Here is a 23,610-nt window from a genome sequence, read left to right as displayed (position 1 = left end):
CATTTGTCGTCTTCCTGGTCGTCGTCGTCGTCTTGGTCGTCTGTGTCGTCTTCTCAGTCGTCTGTGTCGTCTTCTCGGTCGTCTGTATCGTCTGGCTACTGTGGGCCAGGCATCGTGGTTATATACACTCTGGTGGGTTGTAAATGGAGGACTGTGATTGGTTGTAAACGGTGGGCCCTGATTGGTTGTTAACGGTTTATGATTGGTTGCTTTTGGACCAATCATGAGGTGCCGGATATGCAAATTTGAGGGATTCTAGTGGCCAATCAGAGCAAGGTTTCGAAGGTCAGGTTTTTGGAAGGGAACCAATCATGGTAATTGTTTGCCCTCTGAGAAACCTCGGCAGACTCGCTGATGTGCAGCTTCCCACAGGCACTTGTGTGTGCATGCCCAAGATCCCAGGAGAAGAACAGAGGAGAAGGGAATGCAGTCTGGCCATCCCCTAGGGGTGATTTCTCACTTTCTCTCTGTCTCTCCCTCTCTCTCTCTCTCTCTCCAGCGAGCACACGCAAAAACCTCTTAAAAAAAAAAAAAAAGACCCTCTGCTCAATATTTCTAAAATACCTATATTAAATATACAATCTTACAGAAAAAATAATTTCACTATTAATTTACAAATGTATAAATCTTCAAGTATTACTTTCAATCTAATTTGCTTAGTCATGCAAGTCACTTACAAACTACTGAGACTCTTTAATTATAGGAAGAAATTACTGTTGGCATAGCTAAGAAAATATGATTTACTTCACAAACTTTTCCTTTGCAACCTAATTATTGCTTTCTCTACAACTACCAAAAACACAGCTAATACATATTATTCAATTATCTACCATTGTTACTGCTGCTATACTCTGAAAATGACATGCAAAAGAAAGTCCTGTACTCAAATACTTTAATACTGGATTTTCTTATCACCAAGATAATCACCAGCACTCTTAATGGATTTATCAAAAAGTTATAAAGAAATAAATCAAGAAAGTTCTCCACTTTTTCAGAAGACTGAAAAGTATCACAGTAGCGCGGCATTAAATTAAAAATGTAGGGCCAGCCAGTGAGGTGGTTAAGGTGGCTGGATCCTCTAAGGCCAGCAGCATGTCTTGAATCCCAACCCAGCAGCTTAAGAAACATACCCGGCATGTGTGTGTACATGCCCAAAACCCTCACAGGAGAGACGGAGAAGAAAGGACTATGGCGTGACCATTACCCATAGTGGGTGCTTTCTCTCTCCCCCACCCTGTCTCTCTCTGGCAAGCACATGAACCCTCTGGCAAATTAAAAAAAAAAAAAAAAAAGGAGAAAGTAAAATTAACCTCCTATTAACAAGGATATTAGAGCCGCCCCAGAAAACAATTTAAAGAACCTGGTCAGGGGCCAGCAGGTGGCATAGTAGTTAAGGTGCTAGATTCCTACATGGCCAACAGCTGTTCAAGTTCCAGACCTGGCAGCTGGAAAGGTCATGCCAGGCACGTGTGTGTGCTTGTCCCAAATCCTGAGAGAAGAATAGAGAAGGGACTGTGGCATGGCCATCCCACCTGGGGGGTGATAACTCACTTTCTGCCTCTCCCACAAGCATATGCACCCTATAGCAAAAATCTCTCTCAAAAAGACGAAAAACTATGCTTTTTTTCATTTTTTTCTTTTTTTTTTTTTTGGAGAGGTTTTTGCTATAGGGCGTGGTGTGCACTCACCAGACAGAGACAGAAAGCGAGAAATCACCCTCCAGGGGGGATGGCCATGCCACAATCCCTTCTCCTCCGTTCACCTCTTGGGATCTTGGGCATGCACGCACGCACACGCGCCCAGCGTGAGTTTTAAGCCACCAGGTCCGGGATACAAACCGCAATCAACTACATGGGAGTCCAGAGACATAGCCATTACGCTAACTGCTGGTCCCTTTCATTACATTCTAAAATGCTACTAAAACACAGAAGAATCCTGAGGACATCATGCTAAGTAAAAGAAGTCAGTCGCAGAAAACCACCCACATGAATTCATTTATATGAAAACTCCAACGAGGCAAATCCAGAGACAGGAGGTAGAAGAGCGGATGCCTAGGGTCTGAGGGGAGAGCGGGAATGGACAAAACTGTGAGTGTTACGGAGGTTTTCGGGTTTGCGAGACCCTGCAGTGTTACAGGGCTAGACTGCAGTAGCAGCTGACAACTCTCTCTCTGTAACCCGGCGCACAGCATGTAGACGAACTTTATGGGATGTGAAATATATTTCAGTAAAGCTATAAAAACACTGAGAGGGAATCCGGCCTCGGTCACACTCCCACATCTCACACATCTCCAAGTGCTCCGCAGCTGCAGGTGGCCTGGCCACCCTGCCGGACACTGCAGACCTGCAGAATACCTCCGCCAGCCTGGGGAGTCCTGGACAGCACTGCTCCCCAGTGAAGAAGCACAGCACGCAAGGAGACGGGCAGAGCCTGGCGACGCGCTCAGTCATTCACCTCCAGAGAACAATAAGGAACGCTCGATCAAGACCACAGTAAAGGGACCAGCAGGTGGCATGGTGGTAAAGGTGCTGGACATTCCCACATGGCCGACCACGGTTTGAGTCCCAGACCTGGTGGCTTGTTTTCTTGCTTTTTTCTCTCTCTCTGTCCCTCTCTGGTCAAATAAAAATAAATGAATGAATCAATAAAACTAAATACTTCTTAAAAAAAAAAAAGAGACTACAGTAAAAATAGCCAGAAAACAATTAAACACAGGCAAACGCAGGTGCTTGCTCTCCTGTACAAATGCAAAAAGGCAGAGGAAAGAAAGATTAAAAAAAAAAAAAAAAACACATATTCCCAGATTCTTTATTAATCTACCAAGTCTGGGAGGGTTCACAGAATATTCTTCTGTCAGGGTATAAGCACAACAATCCACTTCTGAGGCTGTGCTGTTTCCTCCGGAGAAGAGATTGATAACTCACATTCAAGAACAGTAAAGAATTGAAGATTCAATATAATTCAACATTGCCTACCATTTTCACAATTAGATGAAGACAGAATAATGCACTTTAAGGAAAGTCCATTTATCTAATGTGGCTTAAATAAAAATATTTTTAACGACCCACTCATAACTTCTACTGATGCTTCTGTGACCATTTTAAGAGAGAGGACTGTTGAATCGTGTTTATTTCTCATTTTGAAGTGCAAAACCTTTTTTGTTTGTTTTATACTGCCATCAACTGGCAATGACATGTAATGCAGCTTACCAAGTGCTGCATTAAAAAAAACTGAAGGGACTGTAAAACACGATGCAGACATACTCGGTTTGGTTTTGTTGTTGTTGTTGTTTTGGTAATTTTTTAAGAGTGTGTGGGTCCAACAGAGAGAGGAGAAAGCACCTCCTATTGGGAATGGTCATCACACCACAATCCCTTCTCCATTTCTCCATCTACCGAAATTTTGAGCACCCACAAACATGTCTCCCAAACCAAGACTTGAACTGTGAGGTCAGCAAAGTGGGATCCAGCTACCTTAACCACCAGGCCAGGGAACTGGTAATACTAACGTATTAAAAAAAAAAAGTCCGAGTCCCAGATACAGCAGCTTGAGAAAAATGCCAGGCACATGTGTGTACATGTCCAAAATCCCAAAAGGAAGGGAAAGTGGAGGAGAAGGGAGACTGTGACATGACCATTCCCCATGGTGGATGCTTTTTCACTTTTTCTCTCTCTCGCTCGCTTACTCTGTCTTTCTCCTTCTCTCCCTCTGGTGAGCACATACGCCCTCCAGTAAATTAAAAAGAAAGAAAAGCCTGAATAGGAACCAAATTATAGCGCAGTGGTAAAACGCAAAGCTCCTATGGCCAGCAGGTGGCATGGTGGTTAAAGGCGCTCGATTTCAACAAGGCCAACGTTCAAGTCTGGGACTTGGCAGCTTGCTTTCTCACTTTCCCTTTCTCTCTCTCTCTGTCCCTCTCTGGTCAAATTTAAAAATAACAACAACAAATGGAATTAAATAAATAATTCTTTAAGCAAAATATATAAAGTTCTTTGAGGCTGGCCCACATGAGAAGATTCCTGGTTTGCAGCCAAAGATCTCCCTAAATCCCTTGGGCTGGCTAGGCTGAGTGGACTGAGGCAATGAGATTCTCTTGAGGGTACTGTCCTTCTATCACTGTCTATCTCTCTTGCTCACAAAAAAAACATAAATAATCTTAAAAAAAAAAAAATCTTAGTAGGCAACCTGACTTGAGGAATACCTGAAGATCCAATTCTAATTCAGTTGTCTCACAAGTAACTCTCACTAAGCAATTTACTTTTCTGGCAATTCAGCCACTTATTCATATACAGCCTGGTCAAGCTGCCGTGCTTTTCTGCTTGATTCCATGTTCATCCATAAATACGGCTAGTAATATGATGTACACGCGAGAGGGAGTTATAGGTACTCTGGTGATGGGATGTAAAATAAGTAAACCAGTGTCAGGCACTCAGTACGTGCCCAATAACTACCTGCTACCAGACTAGGACTCCCCTGTCAAACTACAAGAATCAAAGAAAGGGCTGATACTCCACTTTCGACTTACTGAGATCCACTCTTCAGGATGACAGCCATCTGAAAAGAAGGAGCGTTGAGAAGAGTCAAAGAACACATGTGTGCTAGAAGGGCACTAAAGGGAAGAAGGCAGGAAATCGAAGGCCACTGTCTTACTCAGTGACTGATGCTAATCCCATCTGAGGTACACGCACACATATCTACCAGGTACACCCTTACAGCGCACACTGTCGATTCAATTCGTCACCTTGGTTTTTCTAATATACGGGACAGGAAAGACCAAAACATAAAGGTCATGTCAACAGAGCTTGCACCTCTTGTGGAAGCTTTAATAACACAAATCCTTAGGAATGGCATCACCTAAATGGTGGAGCAGAACACATCTGGCTTCACCACGGAAAAACAGAAAGGACTTCTGATGCCAATAATATCACCCAGAATGTACTAGAACTCAAAGCTGAGGCTGGGATGATCTCTGGGGCCACAGGGCAGAGAATCTGAGAGAGGAAGGGAAATGAGTCCTCTAACAAGGAAAACCCTCTCCTAAGTAGTCAGGTACCCTCAAGTGAGGCCCTCTATTCATGGTTTCTACACTGGAAAAGGTGCGATCAAGGCAGATGGCCACCTTCCCACGATCCTGGACTTTCTGTAGGAATACAGTCCTGCTTCAATGCACAGAAAGCTTCCTTGATGCCTATATAGGTATAAAACTGCTAACGTCAGCTATAGGAAAAAGCAGGTGCAGGCCAGCTCAGTGGCACCGTGGTAACACGATGCTCCATGATGCCAAATCCTTAAGGAAAATACTGGGGGTTTGGCTCGCTAGTCAACCTGTATACACCAGGCATGCTTGCCCACGATCCTGATGGCTGGGAAGGCTTGGGGAAGGAGGAATTACCAGCATAAGATCCTGTTGGAAATCTTTGTCTCTCTCTCTCTCTCACGAACAAAATTTTAATAAACTTCTGGGGGTTAGGGGGAGAATAGGAGGGGAGAAGATCTATAACCTAGTGGCTAAGGGAGCTGGATCCCACGTGGCCAACAGCAGTTTGAATCTCAGCCCTGGCAGTTTGATAAACATGTCAAGAGTATGTAGGTGTGTGTCCAAGGTCCCAAAGGATGGGAAGATAGAGGAGAAGGGACTGAAGCATGACCATGCCTTCCCTGAGGGTGCTTTCTCCCTTTCCCTTTCTGTCTCTCTCTGGCAAAGTGCACATGCCCTCTGGCAATAAAAGAGAGAGAGAGAGAGAGAGGAGGACAGGGCTGACAATGGCAGGTACACGAATCAGAGACCACTCCACTTGAGCCAAAGAAGATGCCAAATAAAACAGGCTACTCGGCAGCATCACGCAGCAGTCGGTCTGGAGGAGGTGCCTGCCAAAGACTTTTGTGCATGACACTAATTAGCACAGGCTAGATTGCCACACTCCCTCAACAAGGACCACTCAGGACAGGCACTGAACCCAACTCAGAGCCCAGGCAGAGGGCACCATCTGGTGCTGACAAGGAGGCAGCAACCTCAAGCTAAGGAAACGCAGTCAACCTGCACAGGACCTCTGGGCACACGTACTTTAGAAGAACTGACACAAATCAAGACAGGCAAAGACGAAGAAGAGTACTTAAACCTGTGATGCAAAGACAAAGAGAAACGTCTGTAAGAAACAGGAGTAAACAGAAATCCATGACCTTGCCAAATGGACAAAGCAAGGTGTCAGTGACCAACCCTAATGCAATGGCAATGGGTGAGCCCTCAGTCTAAGGATTTAAAATAGCAGTTTTAAAGAAACATAGCAAACATAGCAAACTTCAAGAAAACAATGAAAATTCAGAAATTTATCAGAAAGTTTTAACAGAGACTGAAATAACGTTTAAAAAATCAAACTAAAATCTTAGAACTAAAAAGTATAAAAGAGGAAGTGAAAAATACAATAGATAGTCTCAACAACAGAATTAATCGAACAAAAGAGAAAGAATCAGTGAGTTCAGAGAGACTACTGGAAAATAAGAGAGAAGAAAAAAAGAATAAAAGAAATAAAGCTTACAGGATCTATGGCCAAGAAAAAAACAGTAAATGTAAGAGTAATTTGGTTAAAAGCCAACAGGTGGTATAGTGGTTAAGGCACTGGACTCCCATGTGGAGTTCAAGTCCCAGACCTGGCAGTTTGCTTTCTCACTTTCCCTCTCTCTCTCCCTTTCCTCTCTCCCTCTCCCTCTCTCTCTGTCACTCTCTGGCCAAATTTAAATAAATTTAAATATATAAGTTTCTTTAAAAAGAGAGAACTTCCAGCAAGACAGTTGACTAAAGGTGCTTTCTTCCCACAAAAAAAGAACCAAAACAGGGACCAGCAGTTAGCATAATGGCTATGTCACTGGACTCCCCATATAGTCGACCGCAGTTCACGTCCCGGACCCGGTGGCTTAAAACCAACGCCGGGCACGTGTGCGTGCATGCCCAAGATCCCGAGAGGAGAATGGAGGAGAAGGGATTGCAGCGTGGCCATTCCCCCTGGGGGTGATTTCTCGCTTTCTGTCTCTCTGTCTGTCTCTGTCTGTCTCTGTCTGTCTGGTAAGCACACGCTCCCTATAGCAAAAACCTCTCAAAAAAAAAAAAGAACCAAAACAAACATGCACCTGTTATTCAGCTGGAGTGTTGAAGAATCTATGCTGGAGTGCAGTAGGGATATGGTTGAGACACTGTAGAGCAAGAAGACTCCAGAAGTCCAGATCATCCTATACCTGTCACCACCATCTAGGCTGGTGCTACTCAAAGCCATCTTTTGACCACACCCACCTGCAGCCTCAGGAGCCTCAGGCAAGTGAACCTACCCACAGCCGAGCTTCGGAGAGACCCTGCCCCCCCCCACCATGACTTGCAAGCACAACCGAAAATAGGACACCACCCAAAGTCAAAGCTGCCAGAGAGTCCCTTCCTCTATACCTTATAGCTACAGAGCAGCTGGGCAACTGATTTCATTCACAGCTTCCCACACTGGGAGGGTGGCCCTATCCCCACCCACATCCCATGGGAATAGCCAAGAGAACCATCCATAGCTATGTGCTGCAGAGAAAGCTGTTAGGACAGCCCTACACAGGGCTATGGATAGCAGCTGAGCAACCTGTCCACTGCCAAATGCTGCTCCCAGAATCAACAGAGTGACCCTACCCACCCATAAACACACCCTTCTATTAGGCCAGCCAGGTCTTACCTAGCAAGCCAGCCTCACATACCCCTGCATCTTGGGCCACTGAGGCTCTTGCACATATCACTGACACTAATTACAACCAAAGAAACTACATGGAGACTACTCTACTGTGCCTACCTAGAACCAAAGGCGATGGTTTGGATATTGTTTGTCACCCAAAAGTTCATGTACTTACTGGAAGCTTGGTCCCCAATATAATGGTATTGAGAGGTGGTGGGACCTTTGGGAGGTGGGACCTAGTGGAAGTGTTAGGATCATGGGAGCATCACCTTCATGATGTAGACTAATGGCCTATCATGAGGGGAGGGAGTCCTTGCTATCATGGGACTAGGTTAGCCCCTGAGAAAGCAGGTTGTTATAAGAGTAATGTTAACAGAGTGCCCACAGGTCACTCTCTCTTTGCATGCACCCATTGAACTTTCTGCTTCTTTCTGCCATGTTATGATACAGTAGAGGCTGGGCAGCTGCCAACCCTATGCCTTTGGACTTTCCAGTCATCAGAAACATGAGCCAAACAAATCTTTATTCTTATTAATCACCCAGCCTCAAGATTTCTGTTTAGCAATGCTGTAATGGACTAAAACATAAAGCCAACGTGCTCTCCCCAACCAAAATCCTAGTATTCATCTACATAAGAAAGTCTTTAGCCATGAAACATCATCCCATAAAGTTGTAGAAATAATTGCTGCATCATATACACAAATATCAACATAAGAACATAAAAAAACCTGAAAAGAAAGGTAACATGACACCCAAATGAACACAATAATTCTCCAGCAACAGACCACAAAGGGAAGGATCTATGAAATGCTTGAAAAGGAATTCATAAGAAAATATCATTTATAGTGATCACAAGGAAACTCAGCACAATATAAAAGACAATTCAACAAAATTAAGAAAATAATAAATGTGGTGATGGTGTAATGGTTATGTCTCTGGACTCCCACATGGCTGACAGGTTTGAGTCCCAGACTCGGCAGCTTGAAAAGACCCATCTGTGTGCATACCCAAAATCCCAAGAGGATAATATTTGAGAAGGGACTGCAGCGTGGCCAAGCCCCTGAGGGGTGATTTCTCTGTCTCTCCAGTGAGCACACATGCCCTAAAGTAAATATCTCTCTAATAGGAAACAAAAAAAATAAAGAAAACAATACATAATCTGAATGAAAAGTTCAACAGTGATACCACAATAAAGAACCAAACAAATCCTGGAGCTGAAGAATTAAGAAATTTTAAAATATGATCAAGGTGGCCGGCAGGTGGCATGGTGGTTGGGGCACTGAACTCCCACATGGCCAACTGCAGTTCGAATTCTGGACCTGGTGGCTTACATTCTCAATTTCCCTTTCTCTCTCTCTCTGGTCAAATTTTAAAATAATAACAACAAATGGAATTTTTAAGAATATATATTTTTCAAAAATAAGAGCAATCAAGAGTTTCAGTAATAGAATTGATTAAGTAGATAAAAGAATTGCTAAACTTGAAGATAGGTCTTCTGAAATTATGTAGTCAGATGAAAAAGGAAAAAAAAACTGAGGGAAGAAAGCCTACAGGTCTTATGAAACACCATTAATGTTCACATTATGGGATTTCTAAAAAATAAGAGATGAAAAGAGGCATAGATGGGAACCAGCAGTTAGCGTAATGGTTATGTCACTGGACTACCACGTAGTCGACCGGGGTTCACGTCCCGGACCCAGTGGCTTAAAACTCACACCGGGCACATGTGCGTGCGTGCCCAAGATCCCGAGAGGAAAATGGAGGAGAAGGGATTGAGCTGTGACCATCTCCCCTGGGGAGTGATTTCTCGCTTTCTGTCTCTATGTCTCTGTCTGTCTGTCTGGCAAGCGTACACGCCCTATAGCGAAAAACCTCTCTTAAAAAAAAAAAAAAGAGAGGAATAGATAAAACTATTTCATGATATCACAGCTGAAAACTTCTCAGTTTTTAGGAGGGATAAGGACGTTCAGATTGAGAAAATGCAAAGGTCCCCAAGTAGGTTCAACCCAAAAAGATAGTCTCTAAGACACATTATAGACTAACTGTAAAAAGATAAAAAGAGAGTCCTAGAGAAAAGCATCAAGTCACATACAAGAGAACCTTATTAGACTAAAAGCAGATTTTTCAGCAAAAACCTTACAGGCCAGGAAAAAAATGGGATATATCCAAAGTAATAAAAGAAAACAACTGGGACCAGCAGTTATCATAATGACTATGTCACTGGACTCCCATGTAGTCGACCGTGGTTTGAATCTCGGACCCGGTGGCTTAAACCTCACACCAGGTGCATGTGTGTGCATGCCCAAGATCCCGAGAGAAGAATGGAGGAGAAGGAATTGCGGCGTGGCCATCATCCCTGGGGGGTGATTTCTCGCTTTCTGTCTCTCTGTCTCTCTCTGTCTTTCTGGCAAGTGCACACGCCCTATAGCAAAAATCTCTCAAAAAAAAAAAAGAAAAAGAAAGAAAGAAAACAACTGCCTAAGCAAGAATACTATATCCAGCAAAACTATCAGTAATGAAAGAAAGTCTTTCCCATGCAAGCAAAAACAAGGAAGTTATCTTCAGTAGAGCAGCTTGACGAGAAATGCTTAAAGGTTTTCTACATGGAAGTGAAAAGATAACAATTACTATCACAAAAATATGCAAAAGCATGAAACTCACCAAAAGGGTGGATAGCAAATAAGACAGAGAAAGGAATCAAACCTTAACACTAGAGGAAACCATTAAACTATAAAATAAACAGTAAGAGAGAAAGAACAAATAAAACACAAAGCAAACAAAATATAACTACCAAAATGGCATTAAAAAGTCCTCACCTATTGATAATAACATTGAATGCGAACAAATTAAAACTCCCAAGTTAAAAGATATAGACTGTAAAAATGGATTTAAAAATAAGACCTATTTATATGCTGTTTACCAGAAACTCACTTCACTGGTAAAGACACACAATAGCAGGGTTATTGAGAAGCATTTACACAGAAAAGCAGCATTTGCCTCCTGTCAATAGCCCTGCTAGAGTAGCTTACAGAAGCACATTTCTGCATGTGTCTACAGGCCACATGTTTTAATCACATGTTTGCAGATTGGCTGCTCTCCAAATATCCCCCTTTCTTTTTCAGAAAAGAAAGAAAAAGAGGGAGGGAGGGAGTAGAGCCAGCAGATGGCATGGTAGTTAAGGGCTGGACTCTTACAAGGCCAACTGCGGTGGAGTCTGGGGCCCAAAAGCTTGAAAATCCTGCCGGGAGTCTACGTGTGTATGTCCAGAATTCCAAGAAGAGGAGAAGGGATTATAGCATGGCCATCCCCCTGGGAGCTGATTTCTCATTTTCCCTGTCTCTGTCTCTTTGTCTCTAACAAACACACGTACCCTACTGCAAAAATCTAAACGGCATAAACCAAAAAAGAAAACAGGAGGGAGTTCTGGCCACCTATAGGCCTGAGCAGCAGTACAGGACAACAAGTTTGAGTATCACCCAGTAACTGAATTTTTTAAACTGTGTGACCTCATGTTTACCTGCTAGTTAGACTAATGTAAGACACTAAATCACATGACTGAAGTTAAAGAAGGTACTTTCTAATTTGTTCCAGTTGTACCTCCAAAGCAAGACACTGCTCTGATTCTCAGATCTGAAATAAAGTGGCCTGAAAAAGAAAAAAGGGAAATAGCAAAGAACGCATCTGTGTACAAGTCTTGTTTGCCACAGGAAAACATCATCCCCAGTCTGCGAACATCTACGTAGTTTTTCAGTACAATCGACCTAACTGCAGGTGACGCATCTAGTCCACAGGTCCACACGTCAGGAGCCAATGAACACCTTCAAAACTGTGAAAGTCTATGACTCAAAATAATTTACTTTCAGGGTGTTAGGAGCCAAGGAATTCAGAAGAAACATACTTACATCACTGGAAGAGACTGTTCCTGTTTCAACAGCAACACCGCTACCACGCAGTTTCTATTACGAAATAAATAACTTATTACTTAGTTTTGTTTTTAATTTTATCCTAATTTATCATGTTATAACAGGGAGCTAAACAAATGTCAAAATCTTTTTTCCTAATCCTACTCAATAGAATCTATCATCAAAAAACAAAAAGCAAGGAGATGATATACAATATTTAAAATAGCATTGCAGTCTTCCATATATCTGAGCAAAGAAATTTCTAAAAATGCAATCATAATAAATGAAATCCTATGCTACAGCTAAATTCCATAAATTAAGCTATTATAGTATAAATTTCCAAGTCTCACAATTTACTTACTAAATATTTTTTCCAATAAGGTAACTGCCTTAAACTGAACTGCCTACAGCGGACTCTGTGGAAAATTTTGACAAGAAGACTACATGGGACTCAAAATTAGGTTATTCACAGAGATGCTTACAAGTTACAATGACAATCAAAATCTCAAATGCTATACAGAAATGAAAGAAAACTTAAGGTGGGAAAGTCAGAGGCTGAAAATGCAAGAGAAAAGTGATAAAGACTTTCTAAAGGGATATTTTTTATTTTATTTCATTCAATACTATTATCTACTAGTGGCAGGCACAAGCCCCTCACTGCCCAGGTGCAAAGCTCTATAAACTACCAATGCCTCCAGTTGCCCTCAACGTGAAACGACAGACTCAGAGGTAAAAGCACGCTCTGCGAGGCTAAGGCCATAGAGGTTCCCGGTCTGCATCCTGAGGTCTCCCGTGTGTCCACAGGCCTGGCTGGCTGAAGCTGGGAACAGGATTATGACATAAATCCACCGCAGGTATCTCTCTCTGTCATCTTCTTTCACAAAAGAAATACATGAATTTTTTTTTAAAAAAAGAACAGAATATCCAATGTGGCCATTGGCTTGGACTTTTGAAAGCTGATTTTCTATTAGAATCATGACATGCTGGTCCTACAAATAAGCGAGAAAAAAACACTAATGATGGAGAAAGAGAGACCTGGATCTAACACTATCACGTGACTGTGAGGCAGCAGCAGGTAAAATGCCAGCTGACCCCCGTTAGAGCCTCCGAACAAGGAGTCACCATGGAACCCTGATAAACGGCTACGGAAGAAGTGTCCGTTCCCCAGCAAGACAGGCCGTGTGCTCAGAGCCGAGCAGAAGCAGAGGCGGCTGAGAAGCAAAGCCAGATGCGCCTAGTCCCGAAGAGGCCCGATGGCAGGAGGCCTCGCGCAGCAGATGGCCGGGCACCACTCGAAGCCAAAGACTGAGGCAGACACAGGAGAGGCCCTGACGGGCATTCATCGACCAGCAGGAAGCTCAGCTCTAATGAACAGCTCCGGACTGTTCACAAGGGACGGCCACAGGTAATCCCTCCGTGGGTAACAAAGCACCCGTGAGAGGGGCACCACTGCTGTTCCTGTGAGGAAAAGTCCTCCGATGCCACTGACCCAAGAGCCACGGCAGACCGCAGTGACCTTCTCCCTCACCATGTGTCACCGTGAGGGTGGCCACACTGGAGCCTTCCACGCGAGACCAGAGAGCTGACATCAGAGCAAAACAGAGTTTAAAGACAGATCGTTTCAAAGTAGGAAAAAAAAAAATATATTAAAAAGGACGGAGGAGTCCTATTTAAGTAGCCTGATACCAAATGACATATCAGCAATCAGAAAGTGAAAATCTCACTTTTACACACTAATTGTTCATGTTTTAAATACCTTGTTTTTTAAATACTTCACTAACTCAGATCTACAAATTTGTGGCTACTGTAAAAATACCTTTTAAAACAAAGTCTCGGGGCTGGTAGGTGGCATAGTGGTTGAGGTGCTGGACTCCCACATGGCCGACCATAGTTCAAGTCCCGGACCTGACAGTTTGATTTATCACTCTCCCTCTCTCGCACACGCTATCTCTCTGGTCAAATTAAAGAATAATAATAAATAAAATTAATTTTTTAAAAAAATAGCTTCAAAAAAGGATTAAAATTGGGAACCAACAGTTAGCATAATGGCTATGTCGCTGGACTCCCACGTAGTCAACCGTGGTTCATGTCCCGGACCCAGTGGCTTAAAACTCACACCGGGCACATGTGCGTGCCCAAGATCCCAAGAGGAGAATGGAGGAGAAGGGAATGCGGCGTGACCATCCCCCCTGGGAGGTGATTTCTCGCTTTCTGTCTCTATGTCTCTCTTTCTCTCTGTCTGGCGAGCGCACACACCCTATAACGAAAAAAACCTCTCCAAAAAAAAAGGATTAAAATTGATTCTATTAACATAAAAAAAGAGGTTTAAATTTGTTCAAGATACTCTAAACTATCTATTGAAACACAAAAGGTAGTTCTGCTCCCAGATGATGATAAGACAAAAAGTAAATCCAAGCAAAATGTTCCTCTCTTAATGCCTCAAATTAATATCTAAAAGCCATAACCAGCAGTTAGCGTAATGGCTATGTCGCTGGACTCCCATGTAGTTGACTGCAGTTTGAGTCCCGGACCCGGTGGCTTAAACTCACGCCGGGCGTATGTGCGTGTATGCCCAAGATCCCGAGAGGAGAATGGAGGAAAAGGGATTGTGGTGTGGTCATCCCCCCTGGGGGGTGCTTTCTCGCTTTCTGTCTCTCTGTCTATCTCTGTCTGTCTGGTGAGCGCACACACTCTAAAGCAAAAACCTCTCAAAAAAAAAAAAAATCTAAAAGCCACCCAAAATCCAAGTACAGCTTACCCCAAATTTATCTGAAGTGGTATTTATTTGTAATCCAGCACTAATGGCATGACAACTACCATCTCTCCTAGTCCCACTGCTGTCACCTACCACACCAAAAAGTCTCATTCTCTCTCCTTTTCTTCCCCGGAGTATTCTTCTGAACCACTTCATTTCACTCCTTTTCTGAACAGCATTCCCACTCCACCTCCACCAGCCACCGAGCGCTTAATCACAAGCAGACTAAACACTGCACAGCACCATCCTTACCGTCCTGTCCTTTGCCCTACTCTGACAAATCAAGAAAATGAAAATAGAAATGGTGTCATGTTCCAGTCATTACACCTGCAAGTTCTCTTCCTCCACACAGGAGAGTGGGAGAGGCTGGATGTGACCAGGATGACCCGGAGTAAGGCTTCATGTCTCACTTTCAGCCTAACTGCCGAATCCCACAATGAACGGTGAAATTATGCAAGTGAGTCGCCATGAGAGACAGTGTCGTCTTGCCACTGGACCAGGCAGCTCGGCTTCCCCATGGACACAGGAAGCCTGATACTCTTGGCCAAGGAAAAGCCAAGTATTGGCCAACAATCTTTAAGGTGCGGTCTGCAGTTTGAAACTCTGGCCAACACCCAGGGTCAGTGTGTTAACTGGTGAAACAAGTTAGACAGCTCAGTCTGGTTATGTGACCAAGGGGCATAAAAGACCTCACTAGAAACTTCTGGAGAGCTCTTCCAAAACCAAGATCTCTCGTGCAAGTCTTGGTGGTCACAGACCCGAGGCAGAGGTGGAAGCTGGAAGGTTCCTGGCTCAGCACATGCCCGCACATCCCTCCTGTTGCACCGTTTCTGTTCCTGGCATGGGCCTGGAGAAAGCAAGCTCCTTAGAGTCCTGCAGGTCTTTCAACCTCCAACCTGTGTGGCTTTGGCAGCAACCTAGGAGGAAGACACCCCTGACCACTGGAAAGCAAGAGCAGGTAACCCCAAGAGGCAGAAAGAAAAGTTCCGAATGAAGCCAGTAAAGAAAGGAGGAGAGAACAACCACACCTGAGCCAGCTCCGCTTTCTTATCAGGTTCAAATGGCTTGTGCAGTAAAACATGTTTGTAATTTAACATACTTACGAGAAAGAGCTCAAGAAAATACAGCTGTTCGATTCCCTTCAAAGACATTGAAGAAATTTCTTTTACCTGTGAACTCAGCTGTGTTTTGATCCAATTGAAATAGTAATTTAAGTCGCTGCCTTCCATCAGTTCTTTTCCCCACGCAGCCAACTTGGCAATAATCCTTGCTGCCTGAAAACAGAGAAGAGATATATCTGAATGCTACACTGATTCTGAAACACACATGAGAGGGCCAGCTCCATAGCCTAGTGATTAAAAATGCTAGATCCCAGAAGGCTGACTGCAGTTCTAATCCCAACCCCGACAGCTTGAGAAACACACTGGGCACATATGGGTGCATGCCCCAAATCTCGACAGGATGGAGAAATGGAGGGGAAGGGATTGTGGCAGTTGAGGGTGCTTTCTCTCCCTGTCTCTCTGGTGAGCACACACGCCCTCGGGCCGTGGGGGTATGTGGGGGATCACATCATATTCCATAAAAAACAGGATGCATACCTGTTCTGCAGCACAACTTTTTGGTACACTCAACTTGTCCAAAAGAAACACTTAACATTTAATTTCTTTAATATTTTTTGTAATTTTGAAATATGTTTTGAAATATAAACATTCAAAATGTATTTTTAAATATGTCCACTGAAGTGGACCAAAATTAGCTGTGTTTTAAGAATTTCATGATATTGTCTGTATTATTTTAAGGTTAGAATTAAGACTAAAATAAGACCAGTAAAAATAAATCTTTCTTAGAGGCATAACATCACCAAATCGCTTGCCAGAGGTCTGAGCAGCTTCTGGAACAGGCTACCAGGCCCTGTCTCATTCACTCCAAGTCCCTTGTGTGTTCTGACACCCTCCTGTTCCAACGCAAGCCCTAGAAGCCGTCTCTCTCAACATAAGCCCTTCCTTCTCAAAGATTTCTCAATTTTCTTCAAACTATACAATTAATCACCTTTTTATTAAGTAGGTAGTATAAAAATATTACTTCTCCACATTCAAACCCAATTTAATAATTATTTTGTCATTACTTTCTGAAAGCCACCCACTGCTCTGAAACTTCTATTAATGAGCTATAATCAGTGCCCATGGAGAATGAAAGGCTGAGGCTAGTTAACCCCAAGACAATTTCCTGTGCTGGAAGACAGATGTTGTTCTCACATTTGAGCCCAGGCACACCAGACTGGGAGGGATGGTGCCAAGGCCAGAATGCCAGTCCATAAGGGTCCTGGAGTCCTTGGATCCTACAGCCCAGAGGCTCACAGGAGCACCTCCACCTGCCCACCACGTCGGGACCTGCTGGTGCTGCGTGTACCCGGCGAGGTGAGATGACAGCTACGTTACCCAGTTTAAACTGATCCAACCTCACAAGATAAACACCTGACTTAAAAAGATTTGTGTTAGGAACCCAGGAAAAGAAAATGGTATCAGCAGGACATGCAAAAGCAAAATGGAAAAGACAAAGAAACCTGCCATTGCCACTCCTGGCCCTAGTACTTCATTCAACATGTGGCAAACCAATGACAATCTGCCCTCAATGGAGACTGGCAAGAAGATTCTCAAATCAGTAAGAAGTTAAGATGAATTTGCCTACACAATTAATAATGATGAATCGTGCCCTACATGAGTATTTGTTATTTAATATACCTGTCAATTTTATTAGAAAATTTGGAAGACATTAAAATCAGGCATCCAGGCCGTAAGAGAAAGACTCTAAAATCGGAAAGAAAAAAGCATATTACTGGTTCTTTAAGAAATGTTCTTTAAATCCAATATATAGTGCATGCACCCTATGGCAAAAACCTAAAAAAGAGAAAAAAAAAAAAGAAAAACACTGTGAGGCATGCACGCCCAAAACCTTCACAGGCTAGAGAAACAGAGAAACAGAGAAACAAGGATGGGAGCACAAACATCCCCAACAGGGCTCCTCCTCCTCCTTCTCTCTGGTGAATGCACATGCTCCCACCCCCAGCACTTAAAAAATAGTTTTAAAAAATATTTAAACAATGGATGGGAACCTGGAGGAGTCCGACCCGGTAGTGCCCCAGGATCTGTTTTGAGCTTTTGACCTTTTGAGCAAAGCTTGAGTCAAATCAGCATGTTGGCAAGGCTGCTTGCTATATGCTCCAGAGACTGTGGTAGCCTTGCGACCCCCCCTCTGACTCCCTGATATACTACTATAAAAGAATTACATAGCTCTCTTATACATCCTGAGTATATGATAAGATTTTCCAAAAGTCCCCTGACCGCTCCCCTTTGCTCTGACCACCCACTGTTAATTACAATGCTTCACTCTGGCACGGTCACAATAGAGGGTATGTTGAAGTCACATCTAGGCAGAAATCTTCTTGACCTTTGGAAGGCCTTTCAAGATACATTTAGCATAAGCTTAAAAATAACTTTTAGGCCGAAACTGGCCCAGGACACTCCCACCCCACTATAGCTAATGTTCTAACAAAATACATAACAGTGGTGCCACAGGCACAATAGAATGTTTTAAGTATGCCACAAATTCACCTTGAAGTTCTTCATTAACTTGTTAGTCACTTTACCGCCAGTTGAAAAAGCTGTATCCCCGCCCTCACCAAGTGAACAAGAGTTTCACCCCTTTAAAATATATTAGGATTCCTTGAATTAAGTTTTAGATCCCTATAAAATTATCTAAGTTCCATTCTTTATTGAGATCCATAAGAACTAATATCTATATTTGAGATTTTCTTTTCTCAGCACCGTACTTGGTAATCACAAGATGGCTGCTGCACCGCATCAGCTGATAATTATCTCTGCTTGCTGGAGCTGCTTTCCCGAAACTACATTCCATGAAGACACCTACATCAAACAAACAATGGCGGAACTACATAGACCCCACCCTTAATCCAACCACATATGAAACCTATGTTCCCTATTGTTAAAACTTTAGGAACTGACAATTAGAACACGTAGCTCCTCACCCCCAACCTTATTGCAACTTTATAATAAAGCCAATCAGTGATCCGCGGGAGGGTCAGGAAACCTGAGACAGGCTCACCCACTTGCCTGTTTTAAGCTGAAATTAACATATGTTAGATTAAGTTAGTATAAGCCAAATTAGCATTAGTAGCATATGTAGACTAACTTAGATTAAGGCAAGTTTTACATCAATACCCCTTGTTAAAGCTGCAGGTCAAATTAGCATATCCACCACCATGACACAGACTTAAAGATAAAGCACAAGAATTCACTGCTTAACAGACAAAAAATTCAGCAAATAAATACAGGGATTTGTTGGTTAACAGAGGAAGGACAAATCTGGCTAACAGAGAGAGGATAAACACACCTGAAGGCTCCAGGGGGAAGAGTAACTATCTTAGCTGGAAGTTCTTATCTAAATTCAGGCAGGCAACAGATAGTACCTAACTACAGTTTTTCCCCTATATGCTGTTAACTATGAAAAACTGCTAATAAACCATCCTGTGTTGTCTCCTGAGCTACAAGACCCTCTCATTTAAAAAGGCCCTGTCCGGTAATCAAGACTTAAGAAGAATATGCACCAGACAAATAGACTCCTTCGTTCTGAGAACTGTGCTTGGCTTCACCTGTTCAAACAGAACAGTGCATCATTTTTTATGATTCTTATTTCCGTACTTTGTATACCCTATTTCTTAGAGTAAAACGTTTATTTCCCCCTCACCCCTCCTACTCCTGTAAGACATCCCTCAATAAATACATGTGTTTGGTAGCCACTAAGGCTGCAGTCTGGAGATGGCTCTGGCTGTGGCCAGCTGAGAACATGCTAAGAGGCATTGAGGTCTTAGTCTAATTTTTGTTTCTGATCACCCATGTCACCTTCCTGTGTGTGAGTCTCAACCACCCTGGGTGGAGCAGGACCCCGGCAGGAACGAGCAGGTGGCGTGGTTGTCTAAGACGCTGGGCACTTCCACATGGCTGACTATGGTTCGAGTCCTGGACCTGGTGGCCTGCTTTCTCACTTTCTCTCTCTCTCTCTCTCTCTCTCTCTCTCTCTCTCTCTCGTCAAATTAGAAAAAGATGAATGAATAAATGAAATTAAATGAATAATTATTAAAAAAAAATTTTTAACAACAGAACCAGCAGATGGTGTACTGGTCATGTCACTGGACACCTGCATGGCCATCTGTGGTTTGAGTTCTGGACCCAGTGGCTTCAAAATCATGCCAGGTGCATAGGCATGTATGCCCAAGATCCTGAGAGGAGAACTAGAAAAGGGATTGTGGCATGGCCACTCCCTCATAAGGAGTTATTTCTCATTCTCCCTCTGTGTGGCCCACACACACGCGCGCTCTCTCTCTCTCATTCACTCTCTCTGGCGAGCGCACACGCCCTAAGGCATAAAAACCTTTCAAAAAAAATTTTTTTTAAAGACCAGCAGTTGGCATAATGGCTATGTCACTGTACTCCCATGTAGTCAACCGTGGTTTGAGTCCCGGACCCGGTGGCTTAAACTCACATGTGTTGTGCATGCCCAAGATCTTGAGAGGAGAATGGAGGAGAAGGGATTGCAGCATGGCTATCCCCCCTGGAGGTTGATTTCTCGCATTCTAGCTCTCTGTCTGTCTCTGTCTGTCTGTCTTTCTGGTGAGCACACGTGCCTAGTGTGATTTTCAAGCCACTGGGTCCAGAGCTCAAACTGCAGTCAGCCATGTAGGAACCCAGGGCCTTCAGCACCACGCAGCCCATTGGTCTCACGAAATTTGATTTCTACATAAATGTGGTTTCTATATAATGTGGTTAACCTGCCACGTTATAGAGGTGTTGGCATGTGTGAATTCACCACAGGTGCACTGAGTTCGGCAGGACATCTACAAAACTTTTAGCTGCGTCACTGCCATTCCATCTGCCTGTGGCTTCCCAGTGTCCCCTCTACTGCACGCCAACAAGGAAAGCTAATGGCCAGCAACGACTCCTCTGGGCGCGGGCAGGTGATTAAGTCACAGACAGCTCGGGTCTGCTTCTTATTGCCATCAAAATGTGATCACAATTTTTAAAAAATAATAAAAAATTATCTTGCTTTTTTTAATTTGCTACAGGTAAGAATGAAGTAACTAGGACGGGGTTGACAGGTGTCGTGGTAGTTAAAGGTGCTGGATTCCCACATAGCCAACCACAGTCTGAGTCCCAGACCTAGTGGCTTGCTTTCTTGCTTTCCCTTTCTCTGTCTCTGTCTGGTCATATTAAAAACAATAATAATAACAAATGGAATTAAATAAAGAATAATTCTAAAAAAAAAAAAAAAGAATGAAATAACTAGGTTAAAGCAGGAAAAAAAAATTTAGTTACAACTATTTTTCAGCTGCATAAGAACTCAAACTGTAAGGGTTACATACTTGCCAGAGTGACAGAGAAAGCAAGAAAGTAAAAAATCCCCCATAAAAGAGATGCCACAATCCCTTCTCCTCCGCTTTCCTTGCAGGATTTTGGGCATGTACACACATGTGCCTGGCATATTATTTCAAGTCACCAGTACTGGGACTCAAACCAGTCAGTCAGTCATGTGGGATCTAGCATCTGAATCTCCATGCCAGCACCTGGCCTTTACATTATATTTCTTAAAAAGAATTCAGAATTTACCATATGAACAGTAAAAGGATCCTGGCGATTCAACATTGGCAGAAAATAGGGCCAGGCAGTGTTCTTGCTACGTCTCGCATAGTCGAAGAAAATGCTGACACGCTGGTGATTTTCCTGAAAGAGAAAGGAAATGATATCAGTGACCACAACAGACTTTGCTAAGGACAAGACTGTGCGCTGCTTCCCGACCTGCTGTTTCACGTCCCATCAGCATGCCCTCTTTGTTCACGTGTGCACAGTAGCAGGACGGGGGGGCGGCGAAGTGTGTTTATGACTGGCCTGTCACTATTATCACGGGGCAGGTATACAGTGGTAGGAACAGATATTTTACAAACACAACAACTTTTAATGATCAATGATTTTAAGTCACAAGATGTGAGAATATCAGTTAATTTATTCTCAGGCTGCACCTTTTTTTCTCTCTTTTTTTTTTTTTTTTTTGGAGAGGTTTTTGCTATAGGGCACGTGCGCTCACCAGACAGACAGAGAGAGATAGAGAGAGAGAAAGCGAGAAATCACCCCCCAGGGGGGATGGTCACGCCGCAATCCCTTCTCCTCCATTCTCCTCTCGGGATCTTGGGCACACACGTACACGTGCCCAGCGTGAGTTTTAAGCCACCGGGTCCAGGACGCAAACCGCGGTCGACTACGTGGGAGTCCAGCGACATAGCCATTACGCTAACTGCTGGTTCCCTCAGGCTGCACCTTTGCAGCGGTTCCCAAAGTTGTCTGGAAGCTCTGCCAACACCGATGTGTAAGCACCCTGACCTCAGAGGAAATCCGCATCGGGAGGGCACAAGTCAGGTGACCACAAGTCAGGTGAAGCTGGAGGACCAGCAGGAAGCACCACCAACCCATGGGCAGGCGAGGGACACAAGGGACACGTTCCAAATGTTCACGGGATAGAGGGACAGCAAAAACATCTTACATTAGCAGTCAGTAGAAGATCTGAGTAGGTGTGTTCTTAGTTCAAATCACACAAACACCTTTCACCTAAATGCCCTCTGCATTTCACTGACTGAAATCCACTTTCCGGGTCATTAAATGAATACAGTTACCAAGTAGCAATATTCAGGAAGACTGCAAATGACCTCATAAACAATGATTTTCATTTCCAGATCAACATTTCATTCTTTTTAAATACATTCATATTAATATTTTTCTTTTTTTTCATTTTAATATTAATCTGTGCTAGGCTACCTATCTGAGGAATAGACTACCATCTCCTTAAGTAATGAATCATTTAAGTCTCGATTAGTCATTGAAATAGTTATAATAACGACTCTACCAAAAAAATTCAAAATTCAGGCAGGCCGTGACTCCATCATTGGTGGAAGCGCTCAGGCTTCGACCCTTAAGAGAACAGGGGATGTCCTTCCAGTCAGGTACGCTCAGTGATCACACATGAGACCCAGGTACATAATACAACCAAATCCTCAAAAACAGGTATAAAAGTCAAACATGAAGAAAAAGCAAGCCTGCCAAAAGTATTCAGAAGTGGTAAGAATGAAACAATTGGGTTAAAATAAGGAAAAATTTTAGTTATAATTTTTTAAGCAGCACAAGAACTTGAACAGTAAAGGTATATGACAATTTCTCAATGTAACTAAAATTTTACAGATAAAATCAAGTGCTAAAATACATTGAGCTGGGGGCCAGCAGGTGGCATGATGGTTATAGTGTTGGACTCCTACATGGCCAGCCATGGTTTAAGTCAGGGACCAGCGGCTGGAAAATCACACAGGACACACATACGTGCATGTCCCAAATCCTGAGAGGAAAATGAAGGAGAAAGGGTTGCAACATGGCCAGTCCCCTGGGAGGGTGGGAAGTGGTTTCTCACCTTCCTTCTCTCTGTCTCTCTCTGGTGAGTATATGTGCCCTATAGCAAAAACTTAAATACATATATGTATATACATACACGCGCACACACAAAAAGACATATATATATATATATATATACACACACACATATACAGAAAACATATATACACATATATAAAATGATCACCAAGAGAGTCATGATGTATTTTTCTATGTATTTCTATGCAAAAATGTATCATGACTTTCTCAACAACCCAATAAATACACACATGCATATATTTTGAGCTGGTGGGTGAGGATAACAGCGATCTAAATCTGGATTTCTCCACTGACCCTTCATAAATACAGGTCACCAAAAAGAATAATAAAAAGATATAAAACACACCATTGGAATAATAAGAGACACATTTCTAATTAATCATAAAAACTAAGCAACAAATTCCAGCAAAGCTATCTCTCGCATTCCCACCTCAACGCTTCTGGAGCAGTAGATATAACTAAAAAATGTGTAGAAGATACAAGCTCAAAAGAATCTATAATCACCACCAGAAAATAAACACATTAACTGTGAAGTAAATGGAAAAGACTTCTTGTAGACCAGTGCACTGAATAAAGGAAGAGGTAACATTTTTGAAAAGACATTATCACTTCCTGGAAGAGAAGAAGATAAAAAGAGACTGAGAGCATCCTTAGGAGGCTGGGTGGTAGAAAGGAAAAAAAAAAAAAAAAGGCCCCTAAAGACCAAAAAATAG

The 23,610-nt window shown here is 43.0% G+C and overlaps 1 protein-coding gene across 3 annotated transcripts in view; it reads right to left on the bottom strand.

The window, feature by feature from the left end:
- The window catches only part of ATP6V1H (ATPase H+ transporting V1 subunit H), a 137,909-nt gene that overhangs the window by 94,982 nt on the left and 19,317 nt on the right, over positions 1-23,610 (bottom strand). For 2 of the 3 annotated variants that reach the window (XM_006140886.3, XM_027773809.1), the window contains exons 4-6: positions 21,035-21,148; positions 15,524-15,628; positions 11,600-11,653 (exon numbers count right to left, since the gene is read on the bottom strand). In XM_006140886.3, the coding sequence (XP_006140948.1) occupies positions 11,600-11,653; positions 15,524-15,628; positions 21,035-21,148 (273 nt within the window). The remainder of the gene's footprint in view (positions 1-11,599; positions 11,654-15,523; positions 15,629-21,034; positions 21,149-23,610) is intronic. The other variant, XM_006140887.3, reaches the window with a different exon arrangement.

Source organism: Tupaia chinensis, unplaced genomic scaffold (assembly GCF_000334495.1).
Source record: "Tupaia chinensis unplaced genomic scaffold, TupChi_1.0 Scaffold000046_3, whole genome shotgun sequence".
Lineage (NCBI taxonomy): Eukaryota > Metazoa > Chordata > Mammalia > Scandentia > Tupaiidae > Tupaia > Tupaia belangeri.
The sequence above is the reverse complement of the archived record's forward strand: the minus strand, read 5'-3'. Positions and strand labels throughout refer to the sequence as shown.